The sequence below is a fragment of the Perca flavescens genome, chromosome 22 (assembly GCF_004354835.1).
Source record: "Perca flavescens isolate YP-PL-M2 chromosome 22, PFLA_1.0, whole genome shotgun sequence".
In the NCBI taxonomy this organism is placed as follows: Eukaryota; Metazoa; Chordata; class Actinopteri; order Perciformes; family Percidae; genus Perca; species Perca flavescens.
This window is the reverse complement of record NC_041352.1, coordinates 24,927,689-24,947,167: the sequence shown is the minus strand read 5'-3', so window position 1 is coordinate 24,947,167 and position 19,479 is coordinate 24,927,689. Positions and strand designations below refer to the sequence as shown.

The 19,479-nt window shown below is 42.2% G+C and overlaps 1 protein-coding gene across 2 annotated transcripts; it reads right to left on the bottom strand.

Annotated features, from left to right (window-relative positions):
- Nucleotides 1–2,343: 2,343 nt before the first annotated feature.
- Nucleotides 2,344–15,405, bottom strand: slc7a14b (solute carrier family 7 member 14b). Of its 2 annotated transcripts, XM_028569405.1 has the most exons (10): nt 15,057–15,405; nt 14,195–14,251; nt 13,999–14,050; nt 11,620–12,030; nt 9,568–9,804; nt 8,598–8,815; nt 8,361–8,507; nt 6,591–6,799; nt 3,814–4,601; nt 2,344–3,001 (listed from the first exon to the last, which is right to left on the bottom strand). In XM_028569405.1, the coding sequence occupies exons 4-10, from the start codon at nt 11,918–11,920 to the stop codon at nt 2,556–2,558; spliced, it is 2,346 nt and encodes a 781-aa protein (XP_028425206.1). In that variant the 5' UTR covers nt 11,921–12,030; nt 13,999–14,050; nt 14,195–14,251; nt 15,057–15,405; the 3' UTR covers nt 2,344–2,555. The 2 variants fall into 2 exon arrangements, with proteins under 2 accessions (XP_028425206.1, XP_028425205.1); XM_028569404.1 differs by lacking the exon at nt 13,999–14,050.
- Between the last annotated feature and the right edge of the window lie 4,074 nt (nt 15,406–19,479).

The window sequence follows — 19,479 nt, the reverse complement described above, 5'->3', positions numbered from 1 at the left end:
GGGGTCTCCTCTAGCTGTAGATAGGTGGGGTCTCCTCTAGCTGTAGATAGGTGGGGTCTCCTCTAGCTGTAGATAGGTGGGGTCTCCCCTAGCTGTAGATAGGTGGGGTCTCCCTAGCTGTAGATAGGTGGGGTCTCCTCTAGCTGTAGATAGGTGGGGTCTCCTCTAGCTGTAGATAGGTGGGGTCTCTCCTAGCTGTAGATAGGTGGGGTCTCCTCTAGCTGTAGATAGGTGGGGTCTCCTCCTAGCTGTAGATAGGTGGGGTCTCCTCTAGCTGTAGATAGGTGGGGTCTCCTCTAGCTGTAGATAGGTGGGGTCTCCCCTAGCTGTAGATAGGTGGGGTCTCCTCTAGCTGTAGATAGGTGGGGTCTCCCCTAGCTGTAGATAGGTGGGGTCTCCCCTAGCTGTAGATAGGTGGGCCAAAGCATTTTTTGTGCATGCATCGTTTTATTCCGGTGCAACACCGGCAGCGCCACCGCTAGTTAGCTTAGCGTAGTGAATGGAATCCTATGTTGCCGGTTAGCATTTTGTGAGTAAAAGTGAGCCAACAAAAAACAAAAAAAACAACCTAATTACTTGCACTGAGACAAAAAAAGCGTTGGCCCACCTACCTACAGCCAGGGGAGACCGTGATAAGAACTATTTCAACAAATGGTGGCGTATCCCTTTAAGTTTGCAGGTTACCAGAAATCGGCCGAGAAAAGTCGAATCTTCTCTTTTACGGATGGAAGTTGTGTATTGCGACAGCACATCGTGCAACCTAAAAATGAAGGTAATAACCAGGACAGATGTTGGTGGAGAGTCACTCACTCAAACATCTGGGATGGCGTCCATCGTTTCTTCTATCTCCCTCCTCCTCTGGTACGCAAATCGCTGAGTGGACAAAGGGAGGGGCGGAGCCAGACATTGTAAACCCTCAGGGCTCAGCTCAAACTTTGGGGTGGTCGGGGGTGGGGGGTGTATGGTCCATTTATGGCAGCGATAAGCACTATTTTACAAGCCGGTAACATCATTTGGGAAGACATGATAGACGTAACATCCTTTTTTTTTTTTTCAACGTTTCTGTCAGTTTATTCAAATGTTTTTTGGCTTTTTTACCCACCCCCAATGTTTCTGTCGACGTTTTTGACGCTTTCTTTGAAAGTTTTTGTGCTTTTTTACATCCAGTTAATCATTACTTTATTAGCCTAATTGGGTGGGGAGAAAGCTATGGCTCTCCAGCATTTTATTCTTGTCTGTTAATGTTTTTAAATAGTTTTTAATTGTTTTTTAACTGCTCTTTACATTTTATTCTTGTCTTTTAATGCTTTTAAATTGTTTTTAATTGTTTTCTAACTACTCTTTACATTTTATTCTTGTCTGTTAATGTTTTTAAATTGTTTTTAATTGTTTTCTAACTACTCTTTACATTTTATTCTTGTCTGTTAATGTTTTTAAATTGTTTTTAATTGTTTTCTAACTGCTCTTTACATTTTATTCTTGTCTGTTAATGTTTTTAAATTTTTTTTTAATTGATTTCTAACTGCTCTTTACATTTTATTTTTGTCTTTTAATGCTTTTAAATTGTTGTTGTTTTCTAACTGCTCTTTAATGTTTTATGTAAAGCACTTTGAATTGCCTTGTTGCTCAAATGTGCTATACAAATAAAGCTGCCTTGCCTTGCCTTATTGCATTACTGGTAATGGTCATTAAGATAATTCTAAACAGATTTCTGTAGTTCAAACAACTCTAAATTGTAGTTGAGAACGACATTTCTCAACTACATTTCTAATTTCTAATAACTACGTTATTAACAGCCCACATGTTAAAATATTGTCGGGTTTAAATCGGGCTCGGGTTCATAATTACAGTTAATGTGTCGGTCCTGGCCGGGCTCGGACACAACGTGCACAGGCTCGGGTAGGGTCGGGTTTGAATTTTTGGGCATGATCTAAGCTCTACTTTACGTGTCTTAGAGCAGTGTTTCTCAAATGGGGGTACGTGTACCCCTATGGGTACTCTGGAGGACTGCAGGGGGTAAGTGAGATATTTATCAAATGCTGTTGTCCAGAACATTGTTCCTCTTTATTTTGGACCTACTTTACTGTAGACAAAAATGTGACATTTGTGTCGCCTTCTTTGGACCTGATCTATCCTTCCTTCAACTGTCTTTCTACTTTTTACAAGTTTCTCACTTTTTTCTTCTTATGTCAGTGTTTTAAAGTTTTTTATACTATATTGACCTATTCTTGCCTTACTTCCTTCCTTCTTTCTAATCTTTTTCCAAGTTTAGGTCTTTTTTACAGTTTTTGTCTAATTTTCTCATCAGCATTTAAATGTTTTTTTTCAGTTCCAAGGCTGTTGTTTAGTAAATCTATCGCTGACAGCGCTGTACTCTTCCTGTTTATGTACACTTTACCGAAAATGATTAGCGCTGGTCAGGGAGTACTTGGCTTAAATAAACTATTCAAAAGGTGGTACATTATTGAAAGAAAGTTTGAGAACCAGTGCCGTAGGGAATATTTGGTTCAGTGTCTCATATAAGCAGCATTTCAGTCTTAAAGTTCCAGATGGTTTCAGTCCTCCTCTTCATCAAAACCTTGATTGGTCCATCCTCTGCCTCGGCCTCTGCTCGCAGACGGGCCTCTTGGTCCAGACTGGTATCCAGACTGGTATCCAGACGGCTCCCCGTTATCCTCACACTGGCCCGGGCGCTGCTCTCCATCTGGGCCGTGGTCCTGGTGCTCCTGGTGCTCCTGGTGCTCCTGGTGCTCCTGGTGCTCCTGGTGCTCCTGGTGCTCCTGGTGCTCCTGGTACTTGTATCCCCTCTCCTCCGGGGCGGACCAGCCCTGGTAGGGTTTCTCCTCCCGGTCCTCTGGGCGACCGCTGTCGTCGGGGGAGAAGGTGTCGTCGTCCAGGTGGTCGTCATAGCGCTGGTAGGAGCTGGCGTGCGCCTGCTGCTCCCGGGCGTTCAGCTCCAGCGTGCTGTGCCACACGCCGTAGCAACCGTAGATCAACAGACCTGGGGACGGACGGACAAAGACAGCAGAAAGAGAAACTGTCCAGCTGTTCATCACTTCCCTTGACTTCGTCATCGGTCAACTAACTGACGCAGAATCGCATTTTTGCGTGTATATCAACGCAAATCGGCCGCCATTGGCCTACATTGCGAGTCAATTTCCGCCGTAGCGAGTAGTATAAAGGAACGGGGGATTGAGTAAGGAGGTAGGTTGGGGCGGTGGAGGGTAAAACACAGGACTTTCACCCGGGAGGGCCGGATTTGCGTCCCGCGATTTTTCAGCCGTTTAATTTTTTTAAATTTAATTTTTTAATAAGCCTTACCCAATGTTTCTTTCCTAAACCCAACCGTTTATTGTGTTCCTAATGTGTTTTTTTCGTTATTTTCCGTGTTTTTGTCACTAAAGCCTTTCCCTGTGTTCTTTTCCTAAACCCAACCATTCTTTTTTTTTTATTTATTTATTTATTTATTTTTTTAAACAGGCGTGTGACGTTATTCTTCTGGCTCTGAACGAGAACGCGTTGTGGATTAGCTAGACAAGTCGGCTAGTGCTTTATGTCCCTCTCAGCCATTAGAGTTTTTCTAAAAATGGTGGAACAACATGGAAGCCTTGCCCGTCCAATGCAAATACAGAGAAGAAATTCTTTGCTTACGAGGATAAGTCAGATCATTGGCAGAGGTCATTTTACACCAATGAGGACATTTTTATGAATGAAGACATTGAATTTAGCTAATAAAATACTTAAAACACAACACAGTGGACCTTTAAAATGCACCCTGAGGTTCCAATGTAGAAAATGAATGTTCCATCTCACCTACGAAGCACCAGATGGTGAACCGGGCCCAGGTGAGTGACGACAGCTTAAGCATGAGGTAGCTGTTGACCAATATGGCGGCCGCGGGTACAAAGGGCACACAGGGCGCCATGTAGGGCAGCTTCCTCGCACTCTGTGGCTGCTGAAGAATCGTGATCAAAAGCTTCGCCAAGGACCCGGCCATCAGCGTGGCCGTGAGGCCCGAGAACACCGCGCGGGCGCCTTCTCCCTGCTCAACGCCAAATATAACGGTGGACCAGAGGAAGAAGGACGTGAGGAAGAAGAGGAGGGTGCATCGGGTCACCACTCGGCCGGTGGCAGGCGTGGGCCGAGCCGACGCGTCGGGCAATCCCAGCCGCAGCCGCAGGGTGTAGAAGTGACCTCCCAGAAGCCTTTTCAGCAGCGAGGGGTGGCCCGTGTGGAAATCGGAGTCATCCCCTTCTCCTTCTGTCCCGCCTGCGTGGTAGGACGCCGATCCGTCGGGGTCTGAGCCTCCGATCAGGATGTGGTCGTCTTTGGCGGGCGCCGCGCCATCGTCGTGGTGGTGCTTCACGCCGTCCTGGTGCTCCTCGGAGATGAACTGGTGCGTGTCGGTCTGCTCGTCCGGCTGGTAGCGCAGCAGCAGCACGCACACGCTGACCAGAGTGTAGGCCAGCAGGGTGCCGATGGACATCATCTCAATCAGGTCCCGCAGGCTTACCAACAGAGCCAGGAGGGCCGCGAAGCAGCCCGACACCACGCACGCCACCGTGGGAGTGTGTGTGAATGCCGACACGTGAGACAGGAACCTGCAGATACATTAATCACAGAGTTAGCCCGGAACTATCTGTTGTATCTCATTCTTCACTCTTCTTTTCTTATTGAACCACTTAATTGTCTTTCCACAGTAACGTTTGGCTATACAGTACAGGCCAAAAGTTTGGACACACCTTCTCATTCAATGCGTTTCCTTTTTATTTTCATGACTATTTACATTGTAGATTCTCACTGAAGGCATCAAAACTATGAATGAACACATATGGAATTATGTACTTAACAAAAAGTGTGAAATAACTGAAAACATGTCTTATATTTTAGATTATTCAAAGTAGCCACCCTTTGCTTTTTTATTAATAAGGGAAATAATTCCACTAATTAACCTTGACAAAGCACACCTGTGAAGGTAAAACCATTTCAGGTGACTACCTCATGAAGCTCATTGAGAGAACACCAAGGGTTTGCAGAGTTATCAAAAAAAGCAAAGGGTGGCTACTTTGAGGAATCTAAAATATAAGACATGTTTTCAGTTATTTCACACTTTTTTGTTAAGTACATAATTCCATATGTGTTCATTTATAGTTTTGATGCCTTCAGTGAGAATCTACAATGTAAATAGTCATGAAAATAAAGAAACACATTGAATGAGGTGTGGCTTTTGGCCTGTACTGTATGTTGATGTATCATTATTCCCTGTTATTTATTATGTTGTAATTGTAGGTTCTGTGTGTTTTTGTGTGTGTTATTGTATCTGTTTCTTTTGTGTTTTGTATATTATGTTAGCATGTCTGTAATGTTTTTTGTTGTATTTTGTTCAGGACCCCCTTCGAAAACAAGATGGTACATCTCAAGGGGTTATCCTAATAAAAGAATTTCAAATTTCAAAACTAGTCTCGCATAGCCAGAGCACCTTCCTCCACAGCGCTGCGTAGGAGTCCACACAGCATTCCTGGATGGGAGAAAAACGTGCTCTGGTTTATTGCCATTTCTTTAAACCAATCACAATCATCGGAGCCACGGCGCCTCTGCAAAATAGCCTCGGGAAGGAACTTGTTTTGGTGGAACCTGTGTACGTTCAAAGGTTGTTTTAGTCGTGCGAGAGAAAACTCAGATTGGACAGATAGTCTAGCTAGCTGTCTGGATTTACCCTGCAGAGATCTGAGGAGCAGTTAACCATAGTCCTCACAAATCATACGGAGGTTAGAATGCCAACACAAAGAAAGAGGAAGGTGACGGACATCCGGCCGAAAAATTAGGGACATCCGGCAGAATTTCCAGCAGCAACAGAGCAATCCCGGATATGAAACGTCGTGGATATAGACTATACCAATCACGATCATCTTGGGTGGTGTTAAGCACCGGATGGAGCCACAGTGCCGCTGCAAAAAGCCTCGGGAATAGGGCTGGTGCAATATATATAGATATTATATCGACATCAATATATGAAGCTAGATATCTTCTTAAATTTTGGATATCGTAAAATCGTGATATGACATAAGTGTTGTCTTTTCCTGGTTTTAAAGGCTACATGACAGTAAAGTGATGTCATTTTCTGAACTTACCATTCTGTTGTAACTGTTCTTTTATTTAGTCATTATATCCACATTACTGATGATTATTTATCAAAAATCTCATTGTGTAAATATGTTGTGAAAGCACCAATAGTCAACACTACAATATCTTCACAATATCGACATCAATGTATTTGGTCCAAAATATCGTGATATTTGATTTTCTACATATTGCCCAGCTCTACTCGGGAAGGAACTAGTTTTTTTATGTGCACGTAGGGAAGCGAGCCTTGGAATTAACACGGCTGTCGAGTGTGTGATAAGAATTTTACTAAAAAAACAAAACAAATCGATGAATATAATTTGATTGTCGGTTCTAGCTCGGAGGATTTTATCCCAAATCGACCGGAGTTCAGAATGCCCACACAAAGAAACCCGAAGGTGACTATCCCGTACATAAATTTAACATCGTCGATATGGACTAAGCCCGGGTGTTTGGCGCCTCCTCACCTGAACAGCAGGCCGTCCCGGGACATGGCGTAGATGACTCTAGGCATGGGGAATAAAGAGCCCAGCAGAGAGACGGTGAGTCCGGCTATGGAGCCCACGGCCACGGTGTATTTCCCCCACAGGAAGCCGTGAACGGCGAACATCTCCATGAGGGGAGCCGAGCCGTCGATGAGGTCGTAGGGAACCATGAGAGTCAAAATCACGCTCACCTGTACACAGGTAAAAGTTAAACAACATCAGGGCTCCTGGATTAAAGGGAAAGGACATCCAAATGTTGCAATTCTTTTTTTTTTTATTGCATTTCACAAGAAATCCCAGATAAAAGTTCATTCTCAGTAATGCACAGCTTTCTATTTACTTTCTATTTTTTATTAACAAATCTTTTAGCAATTCTGAGGAATGTTTTAGCAAAAAACCTGGTGGTGCTCTTTGGATGCTTTTATATAGGCCTTAGTGGTCCCCTAATACTGTATCTGAAGTCTCTTTTATATAGACCTTAGTGGTCCCCTAATACTGTATCTGAAGTCTCTTTCATATAGACCTTTGTGGTCCCCTAATACTGTATCTGAAGTCTCTTTTATATAGACCTTAGTGGTCCCCTAATACTGTATCTGAAGTCTCTTTTATATAGACCTTAGTGGTCCCCTAATACTGTATCTGAAGTCTCTTTTATATAGACCTTAGTGGTCCCCTAATACTGTATCTGAAGTCTCTTTTATATAGACCTTAGTGGTCCCCTAATACTGTATCTGAAGTCTCTTTTATATAGACCTTAGTGGTCCCCTAATACTGTATCTGAAGTCTCTTTTATATAGACCTTAGTGGTCCCCTAATACTGTATCTGAAGTCTCTTTTATATAGACCTTTGTGGTCCCCTAATACTGTATCTGAAGTCTCTTTTATATAGACCTTAGTGGTCCCCTAATACTGTATCTGAAGTCTCTTTCCCGAAATTCCGACTTAGTGCAGAATTACAGCCACTAGAACCAGTCCCACAATGATCTTTCCTTAAGATGTGTAATTTCTGTGTCTGTAGCTATTGAGGAGGAGAAGGGGGGGAGGTGGAGGGTGAGGGTCTTGACCAACTGCCACTTTGATCGTTTGAAAGCCATGATGTCTCTCTCTCTCATGGGTGGGCCAAATTCTCTTGGTGGGCAAAGAAGAGAAAGGGGAGGTAACCTTGCTCCTTATGACATCATAAGGAGAAGATTCCTGATTGGTCCATCTGAGCTTTCATTTTCTCAAAGGCAGAGCAGGATACCCACGGCTCGGTTTACACCTATCACCATTTCTAGCCACTGGGGGAACATAGGCAAGCTGTGGGAACGCATTTTAATGTTAAAAAAAAACCTCATAAAGTGAATTTTCATACCATGGGACCTTTAATGCTGGTCTCTATACTTTATCCTTGCACTATTGGACTTAATTGCACTTACCACCATGATGACACACCCTCTCATAGAGCACCTTACCATGCAGACTGAATCACAGGGTCAGTCCCTGCCCTGTCACTGCAAGGCTCTCATGTTTATACATCCCTTATAGTACATTCATGTGAATTTTTAATTTAGTATCTTTTCTTTTATTGTCCATATTATTCATTTGGATTTGTTATTTTAACATTTGTGATGTATGTGTATGTTGTGTGTGATGTCTTTAAGCTACTGGGACCTTGAATTTCCCCTTGGGGATCAATAAAGTATCTATCTATCTATCTATCTATCTATCTATCTATCTATCTATCTATCTACGAGCATGCCCGACACTGACCGACACGTATGCAGTGAGGCAGGTGACCAGCGAGGCAGTGATGGCGTAGGGGATGGAGGTGTTTGGGTTCTTCGCCTCCTCTCCTGTCGTCGCGATGATGTCGAAGCCGATGAAGGCGTAAAAGCACGTCGCTGCACCTTGCATAACCTGATCATGAAGCAAAGAGATGACTTATATTTGTTTGGGGGGGTGGATTAGAACAAGTAACTAAAATACCAACGTGGTGGATGATCTCACCCCTGACCATCCGTAGGGCAGGAAGTTTCCGCCCTCCCAGTTGCTGGCGGAGAGGAAGAAGAGTCCGGCGATGATCATGAAGACCCACACCACCAGGTTGACCGCGTTGAGGACGTTGTTGAAGACCACGGAGTTTCGCACGCCGAGAGCAACGATCACTGTGACCAGCAGGGCGATGAACAGGGCCAGCAGATCAGGGTACGTGTCCTCACCTTTACCTGAGACAAACAGACACACAGCAGCATGCATTATAGAAATATTTCATCCACACGAAAGATCAATAACGTTCAGACTGCAGGCAAAAGTGGCCCAAATCAGATTTTAGGGTCAAGTAACCAGGTCAGACTTCTTCAGAAGTAGTGTGAACACTACGGAGCCCCCCTGGTCCCACTTTGTCAAAATAATTATTTATAACCATCTCATGGCCTCAAGATACTTTCTTGTAGCCTCAAGATACCCAGGGACGTGAATATTTCAAAGTGCTTCATGATAGACAGGTCAAAGTCTGTAGACTGTGTTTGCAACCAAATCACATTTTGAGAGAGTGTCCAGAATTCCAATGTCATAAATGTGGGGTGCAGGGACACTATGCAAGGGAATGCAACACACAGGTGGGCAAATGCAAAGTATGTAAGGTACGATCTCGTGGCCACGAGATAGTTATAATTCATTTTTTTTTGACAAAGTGGGACCAGGGGGGCTCCGTAGAACACTCAAATCTTGCCCAGATCAGATTTTTTCAAATCAGATGTCCGAATTAAGCATTAAGACTTGCGGTGTGAACGTAACCTATGACAGGAAGGGCTTTCCTAGAGCTGGGGTATATGGAAAAAATTAATTTTTGACCAAATACCTCGATATCAATATCGTGGCGATGTTGTAGGGTTGACAATTAGTTGCATTACTATTTGAAAGTTCTTAATTTGCTCTTAGCGTGCTGAGAAATGACACACGTACGGATGGTACTGACCGAGTCCTCTGAGCGTGCCCAGGTGCGTTATCATGTAGTTACTGATGCTGTGATTGGCCAGAGAGTCGAACATGCTGCTGAGAGCCGAGGCCCCCGCCGCTGTGCCGATCAGATACTCCAGGATCAGATTCCAGCCGATGAAAAACGCCACAAACTCCCCGACTGTCACGTAGCTGTAGGTGTAGGCCGAGCCGGTCGTCTTCGGGACACGGACGCCAAACTCTGCGTAGCACACACCTGACGGCAGAAATACAATGACACAGTAAACGTCTTTAAGATCAGAGATGACTGCCCAAAAAACTATAAAAACATGTCAGTGAACCAAACTGCTGGCTGACATGTTCCTTCATCACCATGAACACACAATTTTGACTCAATCCCACACACACACTGTCCTGCAGCTATAAATACTAGCTAGCAGGGATGCACCAAATCCAGGATTCTGCTTCGGATTCAGCTGAATATTGGGCTTTTTGACGAGGTTCGGTTTCTGCCGAACCTTAGAATTTTTTCCCACCGAACCGAACCCTATGCTATGCTTGCACTACTCGTGCTACGCTTGTCGACGTGATGACGGCGCCGTTGATTATGGGAAGGTGTTTACGTAGGTGGAGCGTTCAATGCAGTAGACTGTGAGAAAGTGGAAATGGAACTCGTGAGCTGAAAAAGTAGTTGTTTGGCAGTACTTTCAGTCAAAAGAAGGCCATTCAAGTCCAGCTACATGTTCAATCTGCAATGCTGATTGGTCTGGTGGTGGCGAGGACCCTAAACTATACACAACATAGTCACTGTTACAACATCTGGTCTGAAACATCCGAAATAATACGAGTTGTGCATGAAGGAATCTCCAGACAGCAGCCAGAATGCAGCAACTTCAGGTAAATAAAATGAAAAATACACTGCTGTGGACATTATTTACTTCATTAATGTGTCTACTGTGTTAATGGACTGAGGATGGGAGTAGGATTCGGTATTCAGTATTCGGTTTTAGATTCGGCAGAATCTTCACCAGTGGATTTGGTATTCGGCCAAACCCCAAAACTTTGGATTCGGTGCATCCCTACTCGCTAGAGTACCAAATGCTAAAAATAGTCCCCAACAAATGCACCATTTCCTCCTGTTTGTTTGATAAAAACTACAGTGAGCAGCTGTTTCAGGAAATTGGCAAGGTGCCACATATTGTGAGTTGTTTATGGTCTCATTTATATTATTTATTGATTATTACATTGTGCACTTATATTGTAGGTTGGTGGGCATTCTCATTGTGGTTTGAGCAGAAGTGATAACATATTTGTCCATAGCCTTGGACTTGCCCATCCAATGTAAATACAGATAAGAAAGGATTCGCTTACGAGGATAAGTCAGATCATTGACAGAGGTCATTTTACACCAATGAGGACATTTTTATGAATGAAGACATTGATTTTTAGCTAATAAAATACTTAAAACACAACACAGTGTACCTTTAAAGAAAGTAAGGTAACACTTTACAATAATGTACACAAAAAAATAGGTAGTTAACAATTAGTTACTGTTTTTGAAAGAGTATCAAATGATTAGTAACTGTTTTTCAGAAGGATAGTTACTGTTTTCAGAAGGGTAGTTACTGTTTTCAGAAGGGTAGTTACTGTTTTTTGAAAGAGTAGAGTAGAGGGCAGTTACTACCCTTCTGAAAAACAATTAAATTCAATATTATTTATAGTATGAAATTGAATTGAATTGAACTGAATTAAAAAAAAACAGTAACTAATCATTTGTTACTCTTTCAAAAACAGTAACTAATCATTAACTACCTATTTTTTTGTGTACCTTTTTGTAAAGTGTTACCGAAAGGTAATTATAACTGCTCGGGTATAATAATATAGAAAGCCATTATAAAAGATTGCTTTTACTCGGGGCCTCGGGTCTTGCTGAATTTAGGCCCTTTAGCATGTTGACTTTTATATATTTCTTCATAGCACGAGCACTGTTGGTTTTGGTCTTTCCGTGGGATTAGCTGACAATAGGAAAACAACAAAGACCTCCAACCAGACTAATGTTCTGTTGCCTCACCTGACAGTATGGACGCCACCGCTGCGATGATAAAAGACAGGATGACGCCCGGCCCAGCCATCGCCTTGGCAACCAGCCCAGCGACCACATACATCCCCGTGCCAACACAGCTGCCCACGCCGAGCGACACCAGGTCCACGGTGGTCAGGACCTTGGCGAGCCCGGCCGCGGACCCCTCCCCGAGCTCGGTGAGGTCGTCGGAGCCGGGAGCCATGGAGCCCACAGGTTTGGTCCGCAGCAGGCGCGAGTACATGTTGTACCAGGCGTCGCCCGGAGACAACCGGGCCAGCCACGCCGCCATCACCGCACCTGTTTATCGCCTGTTTATGTTTGGGACTGCTTCTACCTTCTCTCTGTCACTCCCTCTTTCATTCTCTCAAGAGCCACAGATCCAGACAGAGGACATAGACTCTGTGAAAAGAAGAATTCAGATAATTTACTTTAGTAGGTCTATAAGTATCAATGACACAATGACATTTTTTTTATTTACAGTCGTGGACTTAAAGGGATACGTCACCGTTTGTTGAAATAGGGCTTATCCCGGTCTCCCCTAGCTGTAGATAGGTGGGGTCTCCTCTAGCTGTAGATAGGTGGGGTCTCCCCTAGCTGTAGATAGGTGGGGTCTCCTCTAGCTGTAGATAGGTGGGGTCTCCCCTAGCTGTAGATAGGTGGGGTCTCCCCTAGCTGCAGATAGGTGGGGTCTCCCCTAGCTGTAGATAGGTGGGCCAACGCATTTTTTGTGCATGCATCGTTTTAGTCCGGTGCAACACCGGCAGCGCCACCGCTAGTTAGCTTAGCGTAGTGAATGGAATCCTATGTTGCCGGTTAGCATGTTATGAGTAAAAGTGAGCCAACAAAAGACAAAAAAACAACCTATTTACTTGCACTGAGACAAAAACTGCATTGTCCCACCTATCTACAGCTAAGGGAGACCGTGATAAGAACTATTTCAACAAACGGTGGTGTATCCCTTTAAAAGTTACAGAAGTAAGAACATTTTTTTTGGACATTTTTGTTGCCTTTATCCAAGTTTTTGATGCTTTTTGTTTTACGTTTTTGGCACTTTTTTCCCCACTAAAACCAACTTATTACCACTAGTTTTACACTTATTTTTGAAATTCATGGTCAATAAACCTCATTTATATAATATTATGTCTACATTTTTTGTTTAAAAAAGCTGAAACTATGACAACAAATAGTTAAGATCAGAGGATGCCGAGTGAATAATCACTGGTATATGTCAATGTTTAGTCAGGATTTTTATTCAAATTGAATAAAAGTGATCATTCGTTTTACCTGCGAAGAGCGATGTATGGAACCATCCATGTTATTTTTGGGTAATTTGGTTAAAATAAACCCATATTTCTGATTTAGAAACTTTGAAAACGGGTCAAATTTGACCCAAGGACAACAGGAGGGTTAAATTAATCGCCAACTATTTTGATAATTGATTAATCGGTTTGAGTTATTTTTATACTTAAAAAAGAAAGTAAATATGTCCTATTTTCTTCTCTCCTCTGTGACAGTAAACTGAATATCTTAGAGTTGTGGACAAAACAAGACCTTTAAGGACATCATCTTGGGCTTTGGGAAACAGTGATCCACATTTTTTACCATTTTCTGACATTTTATAGAAATGAAACAAGTAATCCATTAATCCAGAAAATGAATCGCCAGATTAATCGACAATGATAAATCGTTAGTTGCAGAACTCTTGAGTTACAATATGCTGAAAGATTATGATGGAATTTTTTCTAAAACAATGCCAAAAAAAACTTTAAAAAGTTTGGAACGGCTGGGCGCCCGGATTGCTCAGTTGGTAGAGCGGGCGCGCATATATAGAGGTTTACGCCTCGACGCAGCGGGCATGAGTTTGACTCTGACCTGCGGCCCTTTACTGCATTTCGTTCCCGCTCTCTCTCCCCTTTTATTTCTTCAGCTGTCCTGTCAATAAAGGCCTAAAAATGCCCAAAAAAGAATCTTTAAAAAACCCTTTTAAACGGAAGTAATTAAGTTAACCAAAGTACCTCAAAACTGTACCTTAGTAAAGTTCTTGAGCAAGTGCATTTGGTTATTTTCCTAACAGAAAGGACAGTTGACCAGTGCATGTAAAAACACTGAAGTATTATTTTAGAAAACCAGAGTTTAAATCAACTCTTCAATGTATAAACAATGCAATCATAGAGGCCAAAACGTGGCAGGTACACCTGTCCCACCCTGATGCTGTGATCCAGCAGCTGATGATGGGATACCATCAGCTGTTCTCTTTTCTCACTGGAGCGAGACTCCCTCTCTGAAACATTAATGAATCCAGCTCGGATCCACTTTCACAACGAAAAGGTACGATTGTGGGAAGCTAAAACTGAACAACATACACACCTGAACCAGTTTCTAAACATCTGAAATGACTGCTGCACACTTTAATCACCACCTGAATAAAAAAAGAAAAATCTAAATCAAAAGGTTGGGTTTAGGAGAGTGAGGAGCTCACACAGCGGTGTGAAAGAAACGCTGATAAGAGCAGCCAACACACAGGTTAAAGAAGCACACCTGGGCAGACATGTAACACACTCACTCGCTGGTTGTGTGTTCTCCTGACGAAGCGTCGCTGGAGTCCACGTCCTCTGCAGACCTGCGGGAAATGATGACGAGAGGAGACGGCAGCGTTAATCCTTCAGCACAGACCAGGCGGATACATTATTCAACACCTGAGGCTGGGCAGCTGTGTGTGTGTGTGTGTGTGTGCGTGCGTTAACTTTGTGCTGCAGCTGCCATAAGTGACATTACTGTACTCTTTGTATGCAGAGCTGGGAACTGACCAGGTGTGTGTAGGTGTGTGTGTGTGTGTGTGTGTACGTACATCAAGCTTTGTGGGGACCCATTCAGTTTTAGACCTACAGATCGAGGACATCTTTGAAAAGTGAGGACATTTTGGCCGGTCCTCACTACTATAAAGGCCTGTTTGAGTGTTCAAAATTGGTTTTAAGGTTATGTTTGAGCTAAACATAGCGGTTGTGATGGACGCTGCAGGGAGTTGGGGGGGCTTTTGGGGGCCCAAGGGGTCCATCGATGTAGAAAACCACTTAAACTCCTTAAAAAACATGGTTCTGTTATTTAAAAAGCCATTTAAAAGGGAATAATGGGTTTAAAAAGAGATTTGAGGAACCACATCTCTAAAAAACAAAAACAAAACTGGATCCTACATTTCCCAGAATGCAATTCAAGAATCTTTCATTAGATCCTCTCTGCTTGATCTTTCAAACCTCACACCTCCAGTTTGTAAAGCAGACTTAATGTTAGAAGTTTGTGGGCCCCAAAACTGATTCTGAACTGTTATCAGCTTGTGTAACACCACACCTGTTGTTTCTGCGCATGTGTGTGTTTACCTTCTGAGATCATTTATGCCTGTCCAACAACATGCTCCAAACCAAACTCACATGTCAATACTTCTGCTGGAGTCTTCCTCCTGTCACTCAAACATTTTAAAGCAAGTGGATGATCCAAATCTTCTGCGCACTGAAACACAAAATAAAAGCCTAAATGAAACCTCTCTGACGCGTGCACACTGGAAGCTTTGTGTCCGTCTGTTTGTGTTGTATATCGTGGCGGTTATCTGCAGGTGTAATCCGACGCACCGAGTCGGATTACACCTGCAGACATGGTAGCACCATGGTCGAAAACGAGGAGAAACGAGACACTCGGCTGCTATCTGCACCGAGCTGCTTTACAGGATGCTTTGAGGAGAAACAGGGAATCCCTCTCAGCCTGAGCTAAATGTCGGTTCTTTGCTTCATATGTTAGTTAATTATGTTTAATTTCTGCGTCATGCCAAACATTTGGCCCACCCCACATGGCATTACGTCTTCTTTGCAAACGTCTTCTGGTCGCATATTCAAACCATTCGGAGAAATACATGAATACAAGTATATAGTCGTTTTCACAGTCATGTGAAAAAATTAGGACACCCATGCTAAAGTTGAGTAAAAAGAGGAATAAAAAAATCATCTTTTGCAAATTGATCTTAATGCCTTAATTAAAAAAATGAGAAAAATCCAACCTTTAAGGACACCAATTTTCTTTGTGAATGAATAATGTATCGTAAATAAATAAATGTTCTTCCTTAAAATACTGTGTATACATAAGTATAGACACCCCTATGTTGAATTCCCATAGAGGCGGGCAGATTATTATTTTTAAAGGCCAGTTTCAATTTCAATTTCATGGATCCAGGATACTATACCGTAATCCATACCTAGAGATTGGCACGGGGTACTTTCCATAAAATCATCTCTCAATGCAAATCAAACCAGCTATTAGGCTAACTGACATAAAACCATGCCAATCTCTAGGTATGGTGAAGGGTATGTGATGATGTGGGACTATTTTCAACTTGTGGGGATATAGTCAACTCATAGACTGTGTATTAACAGTCTATGAGTCAACTTTAGCATGGGTGTCCTAATTTTTTCACGACTGTATACATACAATATATACATATACACACACACACACACACACACACACTATACAAACAACAAATCTACAGATCTCGGTAAAGAGCTTTTTTCCTCTTCTCACAGGCTTTCTCAAGATAAATGGCTAATTTATATGTTTCACAGGTGAACAGCCATCTCAGTCTTTGATCATCATCCATATTTACCAAATCAATCTCTGCTTTTATCTTACTAAACAAAACAAAAATCAGTAGACCGTAGAAAACAAAATGGGGAACTCAACACGTGACAGATCCGGTTTTCCTCTTCTACATTGACATATCGTCCTGTTTCAACAGTCAAAGGTAAAACCCCAAGATCTTACGTGAGCACATAGAGATCTTTGCCTTTTTGAAAAATGATATACAACATAATTCTCGGTTTCTGCCATATTCCAGTTTTATCATCACAAAAACACGACTTCCAGATATGGTGAAGCTTTGATCGTTGTCAGTTTGAGCCCTAATAATCAGATCCAGTTTGCAGCTCTGGCTCTCAGAGTTGGACCAGTTTATTCTGGTACATTATTTATCACAAGTCTGGGAGGCAGCCGAGCTGGATTAATGGTGTTTTTAAAAGTCAATTTACGCAGCTTTTGGCAGACAACCACAGCGCTGAGGTATGCTCAGGGGGGATACGACGCCATCGACACGCGATCAAACGTAACGGAGCGTTACCTTGAATAACACGACAGACAGAACAATGTTCAGGGTTTGAACATTATTGGAAACGTGGGATATGAAAATAAGAACACAACTCAACTAAATATAAGACATAGGTCAGCATTTTTAGACATTTAAATGCAGAAATGTTTCCTATTAAACCTTCCATTTACATCTTTTCCTTCATTTCATTCTTTAATCTGTGTGCCTTTTATATATGTATGAATCTAACTGTAAACTGTCGAGCCTCTGCATGTTATAAAATCCAATAACTGTGAGTCTCTATATGAAGTTATGAGACGCTACCAGCCAAAGGTGGATGCATTCCTGAGGCAACGTGCTTTATACGCAACAGATGAGCGAATGGGAGTGAATCCAGACACACACACACACACACACACACACACAGCTAAACATCCTATTCTGTTTAAGGGAATAAAGGTTTTCGTTGGCCGACTGAGGAGAGGAGATGGACACTGCCTCGTCATGCCAGTCTGAACTGAGGAAGGCTTACATTTTTATTTTCTCTTGAACCAAAACAAGGCAAATTCCTTCTATGTGAAAACATATTTTGAGTTGTATTATGGACATTGTAAGTTAGTGTTTTTAACCCATACTATAGAAGAGTGTATTGTTCACAATAGTGCCCTTATTATATATATATATATACATACAAACATACATACAGTACAGGCCAATAGTTTGGACACACCTTCTCATTCAATGTCTTTCTTTATTTTCATGACTATTTACATTGTAGATTCTCACTGACTGCATCAAAACTATGAATGAACACATATGGAATTATGTACTTAACAAAAAAGTGTGAAATAACTCTGCAAACCCTTGGTGTTCTCTCAATGAGCTTCATGAGGTAGTCACCTGAAATGGTTTTACCTTCACAGGTGTGCCTTGTCAGGGTTAATTAGTGGAATTATTTCCCTTATTAATAAAAAAGCAAAGGGTGGCTACTTTGAAGAATCTAAAATATAAGACATGTTTTCAGTTATTTCACACTTTTTTGTTAAGTACATAATTCCATATGTGTTCAATCATAGTTTTGATGCCTTCAGTGAGAATCTACATTGTAAATAGTCATGAAAATAAAAAGGAAACACATTGAATGAGGTGTCCAAACTTTTGTACTGTATGTGTGTGTATATATAAATAAAGGGCACTAGTTCACAAGCGTCTGTAGCACCACCTAGTGTGCATTTAGTGAACTGCTCAAATCATATATAGGTGGCAGACATCAGGAGCAGCACCGTATGAGTTTATCGACCAAAATTATAGAAAATCCTATTAGTATAACAGAACTATAACAGTATGACAGCAGCACGAACTGTAGCCTCCAAAGTGACAACCGTTGAATCAACACCATTGTTATAACCATCACGGAGGAGGACTTATTGCACGACTGTTATATTATGAATATTTGCATTTTTACTTTTATCTTACTCTGTCCTGTTTTTAAAAATCTTTTGATTTGTCCGTTCTATAGACTTATATATATTTATATTATATATTTTTTATAAATAAAAAAGTACTTTCTTTATCCAGAGCTTCTGCAGGTTTCACCAAGTCAAATTGAATAATCATGAATAACATTTAAGACCTCTATAAACTAAGTCCTAAATTCACGATTTTTCAATCACACTTCCCTACAGCCGAAATAAAATCTGTTTAATAATTGTTGTACAATCTTAAAGAGACTCGCACCGATAAGAAGAAAGCTGGTTGGCCGCAAGGTAAGTTGCCGGTTGGTCTCATTTGTAGTCGTAATACAGAGAGTTATAGTTGGACTAGCGACAGAAAGAACTACAACATGGAAATAAAATAGAGCATTAGAGGCGTTGCATGGATGTAGGAAAATTAACACCATTTAAAATTATTTAAAGCCTAGAACGCAATACTTCAGCGAACTTAAGACAAACTTTTTTTCGATGTCGGTTTTCTCAAGGTGTTTCATTCACTAATTGACATTTGTGGTGCTTCATTTGGGATCATTTACACATCATCTAAGGCTACGTTCAGACTGCTGGCTAAAGTGGCCCAAATCTGATTTTTTATTTGGGGACAAGTGACCAGGTCAGACTTCTTCAGAAGTAGTGTGAACACTCAAATCTTGCCCAGATGTGATTTCTTTCAAATCAGATTGAGACCACTTCCATATGTGGTCCTGAATCAGACCCAGGGCTGATTTTATTTTTCCAATGCGGCTGCAGTGTGAACGAGGTGGATTTGATCCGACGTTTGTCACAATTATGCACCGACGGGAGTTAGCCCGAGACAAGTAACTGTCAGTACCCGATCGCGATATTACGAATCCCACTATGGCCACGTAAGGTGAAATGCCTAACCCCAACCAATCAAGCTGCTTCGTAGGGCGGGTCTTGGCGTGGCCATAGTGGGATTCGTAATTTTGCTACCCGATCCGTTCCACCTGCACAATCCGTTCTGCGCATGCGCAAGATGTTCACTCATGCGCAGATGATAATACCGTTTTACGACCTGCCCGATCGCAAAATTACGAATCCCACTATGGCCACGCCAAGACCCGCCCTACGAAGCAGCTCGATTGGTTGGGGTTAGGCATTTCAACTCGAGTGGTTAAGGTTAGGGTTAGGGGATTGGTCAGGGGATAGGACCTGTACATGTAAGCATGGACGCCTGGCCAATAGAATTGTGTGAACGCTATTGAAGGG